At 46.0% G+C, this 9172-nt stretch overlaps 1 protein-coding gene across 1 annotated transcript; it reads right to left on the bottom strand.

Annotated features, from left to right (window-relative positions):
* Positions 1–1290: 1290 nt before the first annotated feature.
* On the bottom strand, positions 1291–6794 carry metrnlb (meteorin like, glial cell differentiation regulator b). The gene is made up of 5 exons (XM_071927723.2): positions 6454–6794; positions 4480–4663; positions 3606–3831; positions 2551–2610; positions 1291–2303 (listed from the first exon to the last, which is right to left on the bottom strand). Exons 1-5 carry the CDS (start codon positions 6546–6548, stop codon positions 1939–1941), a joined length of 930 nt encoding a protein of 309 aa, XP_071783824.1. The 5' UTR covers positions 6549–6794; the 3' UTR covers positions 1291–1938.
* Positions 6795–9172: the final 2378 nt, after the last annotated feature.

Below are 9172 nucleotides of genomic sequence, written 5' to 3'. Positions count from 1 at the left end.
ACATGTGGTTTGTCTCTGCAGTTGGAGGTCGATGAGTGTGTGTGTTTATGTGTGTGTGTGTGTGTGTGTGGGAGGGGACATTCCATCCATTCTTGCTCTTCCTGAGGAAAGAGGGAAAGCGTCACGCACACACAACTGCTGACAGCCCCAGGGAGACAGAGGTACACAGACACCCCTCTAAGGTCAGCCACACATCCGCCTCTCCTTTCAACTTAACATCCATCAAACTATAATAGTCTCATCCATCCATCCATCCATCCATCCATCCATCCATCCATCCATCCATCCATCCTCTCAGGTGAAAAAGCCTCTTGTTTATCTGACGGTGCGCACGTTTGAATTATGATGAGATAACTAAACATATAAGGAAAAATACACAGAAATGATTGTATCTGAAGTTGTATATGCTGTATAATCAAATGTCTCGATAAACCAAGCGATTCTACATGTTGGTGTGAGTTGCGTACGCCTGTGTGCTCATCGATTAGTAAGTGTGATATTTTATTTGGGAGGAGTGAATTTTGGACTGTGAACATATAAGGTTGTTCCTCCTGGTCTATACTGTGTAGAAGAGGGCTTGTTTTTAAATGGGATGGGATCAGTATGGTGTGAGAGCATAAATCTGCATACACACACACACACACACACACACACACACACACACACACACACACACACACATTCATATACTCACACAATGCTTTTTAAAAACCCAGTGGGAACATTAGCTGTCAAATTGGACTTGGTTGGCTGTGTCGGAAAATAAAATTGCTTCACTCTCTCACTGAGCTTTAAATGCGCACACATGCACACACACACACGCACACACACACACACACACACACACACACACACACACACACACACACACAAACACTCCATGTGACAACACAACATGGCAATGAAGATGGCAACCAGAACAGTGGCAGCTACGCCAGCACTGACGCACTGCTGCTCTCCTGCCAACTAATGAGCGTTGAACACTCATAATGGTTTTTCTTTTGGCCAGTGAGGTGGATAATATCCCTTTGTTTGCAGTTACGTGTACCAACAGAATCTGGCTCTGCTTTTCTATTGGGCATATCCGTTATCTTGTGGTCCTACTATTCACTTCCCTTGTAGTTTCCGACTGCACCCTAACCACATTGGGCCGCTATGTGGCATATGTGACATACACACATACCTACACACATACTGGTTGTTACTAATCCATGATGCAGAGTCCACATCTCAGGAAATCCAGTTCATAAAAGAGGGAGTCAGTTAGAGGAATCATATAGAAAGGCAGGCTCCAGCACAGCTTTTTATTATCTGCAAAAACAAAGACCCTTTTCCACTCATCAGCAAAATGCAGGCACGCATGCACACACGCACGCACGCACACACACACACACACACACACACGGACTCACAGAGCTGCATACTGTACACTTCTGTCAGAAGACTTCTAAATTTTACATAAAGCTTTTTACAAAGCAAACTTTCATTTCAAGAATGATCACACAAGCACTCCATACGCATTAATGAGAACTGAGATTATAAACATTAGCCGGTTAGGCATAATATTAATTTAAGCTCCTCATTCACTCCCTCGCTCGCTCGCTCAAACACAAACACATTTCCAAGCACAGTCAAATGGGTACTTTTGAGATCGGTACAGTTTAGGCTTCTAAAATGTTCAAATTGTCCAGCTGTCTCTTCTGCTGCTAGGCAACAATAAGAGCAACAAACTTTTAGGCATGGGCTGCAGAACATTACAAGGGCCCTTCCCAACTGCCAATCATCAGAGTCTGCTTCCATAACCCATTTTATCTCTCTGACAGGCTAAAAGTGAATCCATCCAATTTTCAGCCTGTTCCTCTTTGCATCTCCTTCAGTGATTTAGAGAGAAGTTCTCCCCAATGTCCTACCCAGCAACATGATGGGGTTACAGATCCCTCAGTCTGTGTTCACTTGACAGGGGTTTGTTCCTGCCTCCCGCGCTGTCAAGTAGAGCTTCAGGAAGTCCTTGTAGCGGGGTGCGCAGCCAAGCCAGGCTTCACCGAAATGGACCGAGCCCGTCAACAGGTACTCGTCCCCTCCAGGATGTACAGCACACTGCGCGGGCACATTGACACGTCCGGTCCAGCGCCTCCCTCTGGCCCCGGCCCAAGCAAACAGCCCGCTCTTCTGACGGAACAGCCGGCTCAGAGTCACCACAACAGAGGAGTGGTCGTTAGTACCTGATGCTGTAGAGGACGAAGATGAAGAAGAGGAGGAGGGGGAGGAGGATGTCGCCACACCTCGAATGATGCCACTGCCAGCTAGGGAGACAGGGAGAGGGAGCGAGAGAGAGAGAGAGAGAGAGAGAGAGAGATAGGAAATTAATGAATGAAGGACAAAAAGTAAAGGAGCAATATTTCAAACCTGACTGAGCTCCGCCTAATAATACATAATACACCGTGGTGCAGAGCTGCAAATCAGTGAGTGAATTTGTATGTGTGTGCATGTGTGTGTGTGTGTGTGTGTGTGTGTGTGTGTGTGTGTGTGTGTGTGTGTGTATGTATTTACCAAAGTCACTGGTACATGCAGCCATGAGGACCTCTTCATCTGAACAGGGTTTACAGGCAACTGAGAGGGGAAAACATGAAAAAAAAAAAAAAACATGAGACCTTCTGACATACATTGTTAAAAGCTTTGGTAACATAACAAACCACAATGTAGTGCTTATTTTCTCAAACCACTTTCCTTCCTCAGTGTTAGCTATCTCCCTCTGCCTTGTTTCACCCTCAGTCCCTTCCTGTTCTCTCTCTGTCTGTCTGTCTCTGTGTACTGGCATGTGTTTATGAGAGAAAGAGACGTAAAGAGAGCAAGAGAGAGTAAGTGAATGAGGACAGCAGGTGTGGGTGAAGAGAGGCAATCAGAGAATTACCCCTTGACCCTGTCAGCTATAAAAACAACTATCAAACGCCCAGACACAGACAGACAGACCCTAACCCACTCTTACTCTCCTGCTTCTGTCTCATTACGAAGCTACTCCAGCCTTCCTTTCCGCCCGCTGTTCCTCCCCGCCGCCAGACCTCTTTATTCATACGGGTGGGCTACCCAAAATGCCCTGCCCTGGAGGGCTCTTGATTGACAGCTGAGATCAGATTGGTTGACCCTTGCGCTTGACCCCAACGCGACCTTTTGATTGGCCTGCTTGTTTTCATAAGTCTGATCGAGACAAGAGAGTGTGGGAGCGAGGAAACGGGGGGTGGAGAAAGTGTCAGAGAGGGGGAGCGTGTAGGTGAGAAGCAGAAACGAGTGTGAAAGACAGAAGTGTGGCCTGTTGCAGAGGAAAACCTTCTCATGAACCTCATCTAACTCTTTCACTGGTAACTGTTCTCTATCAGCCTCACTTCTTGTCAGTGAACAGAAGGCCTGTGTCATGTGTGAGGAGCTTAACGTGACAGGGAGGCCAACTCCCTAAACATAACACATGGGTCAAATGCTGATAACAAATAAATCAGAATGAACGCTATCTTTTTGTCCTTGTGGAATGCGGCTAATGCCAGCTTTAACAATACAGGCTACACGATTAAGAAGGCATGTTTAAAAATGTGTGTTTGTCTGCATTCTCTTACCTATGCCAGGGTGCAGGTACGGGTACATGTGCGCCCCGGGCCCCCGGCTGGGCACCAGCTCGTACTGGAAAGCTGTGATCCTCCTGCTGATGTCTGTCTGCGCCACTGCTTCCACAAACAGCGCCCCCTGTGCCAGGCTGAAGCAGTGCACCGTGCCCAGAGCCTGTTCCCTCTCCCCCAGCAGCAGCCTCAGATCCCCGGCCTGCTCCAGATACACCTGGGCCCCCTGGAAGAAGAGGGGCAGAAGGATGAATATACAGTTAAGCCCCGTCCAACTGACACACATCATCTTCTGACTGTTAAACCTGCAATAAGCAATATCAGACCTTATAACCAATCCTGAAACTAATATGTGTTATGTCGAGATTTCATTGAAACATAATGATATAAACAAATATCCACACACAGCTGTGTTGCTGTTTTCACCTCGTAAATTCTCGTAATGGCGGAATTGATGAAGCGAGCGAGTAAACTTGTTAAACTAGAAAACTTGCTACCTACAGCTTCACTTGTCATTGTGGGAAATGTAACCTTCAGCGGGAGAAAGTTCTGGCAAAGTGAGACTGGTAACCGGTGGCACTTCTCAGCAGGTACGTTTACCTTAGCTATTAGCCTTTATGCACAGTGCTTTGCTAGGTTTGTCCTTACTAGGCCTCCGTAGTGCAGTGGCTTTGCTGTGCTTTATTTACAAATGTGTTGTGGTTTCTATCACCGTCAGAAAATGGTCAGAAAATTTTGCTTATTGCAGCTTTAAACTTGCAAAATAATACAACATCGGTACAACACTGAACTTCACTGACAGTATAAACGACCCAATCTGAACAGATGAGTTGAAAGTCGAGGTTAATTTGTCAATATTAGTTTTGTGCTCTACCTGGGAGTCAGTGCGGGGCTTGATGCACACGTAGAGGTCTGGCATGCGACCAGATGACGGCTCTGTGTTCGGCCGCAGGTTGATGATGATGGCTCCTGTGGGGTAGAGCCACTCCAGAGAGCCCTGGGAGCAGCGGAGGTAGACCTGCTCCACGTCTCTACGATGGGACTCATGGCTCAGACCGCTGCAGAGGAGAGAGGAGAGAAGGGAAGATGAGAGGAGAGAAGAGAAGAGAGAAGAGAGAAGAGAAGAGGGGAGGAGAGAAGAGAAGAGAAGAGAAGAGAAGAGAAGAGAAGAGAAGAGAAGAGAAGAGAAGAAGTCTTGTTTATTTGGTCTTTACAAATCATACAATATTGTTTTTTCATTTTAGGCATTTGGCCTAGTTGACGCTCTTATCCAGAGCGACTTATAATGAATGCAATAAGCTCAAATGCCTATAGTTCACTAAAATTACAAGCAACCAATAGTAAGGGGTGCAAGGGTCATGTGTCCTGATAATATTCCTGTGACAATGATCATGTAAGAGAGACATGCTAGATGAATAAATAAGAGAGAGAGATTTTATGAAACAGGATTCAGTCTCTTCAGTAAATTTAGTTGGAGAGTGAAAATAATATCAGTGTGAAACATGTATTTGCATTTTCACTAGGAGCAACTCTGGTGCAGCTGTCTCCCAACAAAGCTTTGACTTAGACTGATGTGGTCTCTTATCTCTGATGTGCATACCTCAACACCAGGAACTTATTAAGCTGTTAGAAGTTTAAAGCCGTTAAACTTTACAACACCAAGTGCGAAGTACAGGATTTCATTTTTATGACTCAGGGATTCAGAGAGAGTGATCAAAGGCGGCCATATGGCTGTATTTACTTAAGACAGGAATTGGAGCAGTGGTATCCATGTGATCATGAGTGTATGGAGTGCATTTCCAAAACGTTAAAAGCATACTGTAGATTTTGGAAAAGAATAATCAGAGCCTTAATCATAATTCAATATCTCTCAAATATAAAGGAGCTAGTCTGCTTTAACGTAATCATTCTGTCAACCAAGGATTTAAGTTACCTCCTATCCTTTACAAAGTAGGCCTATATAGTTTGTTTTAAGTTAGAGTCATTTTGTGAGAGTGGGTGTCACTTTTCAAACGGTGGATTCCTCCTTTTGACATAAAACTCTTCAATTAAAGAAGGGTGAAACACACCAGGCTGGCTCAGAGAGAAAAGAGTGATTGTTTATAAAGGGTTCATTTGGTTACTTAGACTTGACTTTAGTGCAGGCTGTTTGGCCAGCTTCTACATTTAGTCACCAGTTTGAGATGTAGATGTAGAGAGAGAGACTAAACTCTATTGCGCCACTGGAGCAGTAACCATTAATCAGATCATCCAACTTTTCACTGCAGTTCCAAAACTGAGGAAAGGAAAAGAAAAGCATGTTGGTGTGCAGCCACACCACGCCTGGCTACCTGACCCTCGGATGCCCCCCTCTCTCTCTCTCTCCCTCTCTGTGGATTAAATTAAATCTATTAAATCATTGCTGGGTCTAATTACTCTTTTGAGCCCCCCGAAATCCCGACTAATGGACAACAGACTGGAGTTCAAAGACACCGCTCCCCCCCCCTCTCACATACACACTATCACACTAGCCTCTTCTGATTAAGTGCATCTCCACGCTGTAAACTATACAGATAAGGCTAGCCTACGTCAAAATCCTTGACAGAGCACAAGGAATCCTTTGTGCAAAAATAATTCCCTATACATTTCATAATCATTATAATATGCGGGATAAGTGTTTGCCTGAGGTATTTATAGATTCTTTGTCGTACTTAATGGTTTTCTTTATCTCCTATGATATCACTAAAAAAATCCTATAGGACATCATAATAGTTTTTAGTTTTGTTTTCGCTTTGATATATCCTTATAAATTCACTTGACGGAACAGATAGTCTCATCACTTATCCTTTGTTCAGATTCATCCTCTTACCTTCCTCGCCAGCTGCACTGGTCGCTGGAGTATTGTGCCACCGCCCGGCAGAGAAGCACAGCTGTAATCCAGAGCGCAACCCACGGCCAGAGCATGGTCGCCTCTCCGCCCCGGTGAGCAGATCCCGCAGATCAGCCCGCCGCACGCTCTGCTCACAAACCGCAAGATCTGTTGCAAATATCCGCGAATATCCTGGCGATGTGCCGTTTCGTTCAGTTCAGGCTACATGGCGGGGTTAAACAAGGCAAAGGTTGTGCGGGCTGATTCTGCCGCAGAAAAGGCATTTTTCACCAAAGATTTCGAGTGGTAGTGTGCAGCAGCAGCAGCAGCAGACACACTCACACACAGAGAGAGAGAGAGACTGTTTAAAACTTCTGCTGCGCTCCGCTTCACGTCACCCGGTCCCGCAGCCACCCGGGGCGCGTGCCAGCAGCTGACTCCGCTTGAGTGACACGCGTGCGCTCGCTCCAAACCACGCCTACACATTCCCCCGATCCCGAGTGAGTGAGCGAGTGCGTGAGTGCGTGCGTGCGTGCGTGTCTCTCTCTCTCTCTCTCTCTCTCTCTCTGTGTGTGTGTGTGTGTGTGTGTGTGTGTGTGTGTGTGTGTGGGGGGGGTAATACTAACCTTTATTTATAAAGCATCAAAACTTTGTTGCAAAAGTTACAAAACAGTTAAAATGTGAGTAATGTTTAAGAATGTGAACAATAAATGAAGGGGTAAATTAAAGCCAAACGCACCAGTAGGCCTAGCTAAAACAAGAATAAAAACAAAGTAAGGATCAGCGTTCAAGTACCAGCAAGCCTATAAAAAGCATCAGAAACTTTGCGGCCAATATTCTAAAAAGTTTTTGGAGTCCCTTAGGCAGTGCCCGTTTGTCCAGTTGCTTTCCCATATAATCACTATATTCTACCCAAACCGGGCAGCGTGTCAACACTCCATGATTGAATGTATGTAGGTCTCTCTGAAATATCTAAAGACTAGTGCACAATTGTGTGTGTGTGTGTGTGTGTGTGTGTGTGTGTTTGGATATTCTTGGCCTCATAAACAGATGGATCATATTATCGCAGTGAAAATTAGAGCAGCATGCAGGTCTGACACTAGCATCCTATTACTCCTAGAAACCCCTCAAACATCCATCCAACCCAGTAGTCTGTTCAGCGTCAGGCTTTGTGCCATTGGCAGGCTTATTCGGGGTATTAAACTACCCTTAATCTTACTATTAGCGTTCCAGTGTAGATGAAGCTTAAAATGAAACGGGCTTATTCAGTTTATAGGAAATATAATATTCCTATAGGGACTTATGGTGTGTCCGTGGTTATCAATAGTGAGTTTACAGTGACCTTATCGTACTTTACTGTATATTTTTTTAATCTCCTATGGTATCTCTATAATATTCCTATAATATTCCTATAGGGACTTGCAGTTCTGCTGTGATATTTGCGTAGTATCCTTCTAAAATGTATCATAGGGTTACTGTAGCTCTTTCTCGTGAGGGAAAAAAAAAAAGAATGGAACTGACATAACGAGAAGTCACACATGTGCTCTAAACGCCTGTTTGGTTCCCGGGCGGTTTTCCCGTGAGAAAACAGTCGGAACGGCAAGCATGTTACTGACGCGTCACATTCCCCCGGACAGCCAGAGCAATGTAACGCATTTCGAGAAATACTGAAAGAAAGCAGCCCCCCTTACACCTCCACACCCACCCACGCACACACACAAACTCTGTCTGGCTACCTCACTTCTCCCCCCCCCCCCCCCCCCCCCCCCCCCTCTCTCTCTCTCTCTCTCACACACACACACACACACACATTCATATACTACATGACCTTGCTCAAGCACAGCCTACAGTAGGAACACGTTTCTATACAGATACTTGGCTTGAAATAGATGCAATTTCACTGAAAACACAACCGACCCAATCCTGTCCTGACAGCAGAGCAAGTTTGGGCTGCTGATGTGAAGTTTGACCCCATGTGCTCCTTCACCACGTGAAGTATCTGCAGAGCGACGGGCCCTCTGACCCGCTCCCCTCGTCCCGCTGCCGTCCACCTGGCTCTTCTCAAGCAGCCTGACAGGAGGAACGCTCCGTCTGTCCGCACGCTGCTCCTTAATGGAGCCACACACATTCCTCTCTCTCTGCTTTCAACCTTCACGACCTTTCTTTCCTTGAAGCTCGCGCGCAGCACACTCCTCTCCCCCTCTCTGCTTTTTTTTTTTTTTTTTTTAACCTTTATTTATCCAGGGAAAGCTGACTGAGCAGGCTCGCTCTTTTTCCAGCAACGCCCCGCTTCACATTCACACACTCGCATACATTCACACCCGGGAGCTGCCCAGTACAACCACAGTCTTCTACTGCTGGCCGCTGAGAGGCTTCACCGGAGCAGCTGGGGGTTAAGTGCCTTGCTCAAGGGCAGCGTGAGGGCAGGGGAGAGAGCATCAGTCATTCACTTCACCCACTGACATTTTCGTAGCCCAAGCATTCAGACACATACACACACACACACACAGGCACACAACACTCACACACATACATGCGTCTCACTGTCAGAGAGTGAAGGAGAGAGGGAAGAGGAGGCGCTGTATGGGAACAGGTAGGAAAATGGGGTTTAAAGCGATGAGAGAGAGAGAAAACGAGAGAGAGAGAGAGAGAGAGAGAGAGAATGAAACAAAGGAATGTGGTAAAGTTCCAGGTGAATGAACAAGCCTTCAGTGTTTGA

Source organism: Centroberyx gerrardi, chromosome 3 (assembly GCF_048128805.1).
Source record: "Centroberyx gerrardi isolate f3 chromosome 3, fCenGer3.hap1.cur.20231027, whole genome shotgun sequence".
NCBI classification, from domain to species: domain Eukaryota; kingdom Metazoa; phylum Chordata; class Actinopteri; order Beryciformes; family Berycidae; genus Centroberyx; species Centroberyx gerrardi.
This window is presented reverse-complemented; position numbering and strand designations above follow the sequence as displayed.

Coding starts and splice junctions, on each gene's coding strand:
- metrnlb (XM_071927723.2), bottom strand. CDS start 6,548: ATGCTCTGGCCGTGGGTTGCGCTCTGGATTACAGCTGTGCTTCTCTGC. Junction 3,832..4,479: donor AGCCCCGCACTGACTCCCAG/GTAGAGCACAAA, acceptor CTCTTCTTCCAG/GGGGCCCAGGTGTATCTGGA. Junction 2,304..2,550: donor TGCATGTACCAGTGACTTTG/GTAAATACATAC, acceptor CTGTCTCCCTAG/CTGGCAGTGGCATCATTCGA.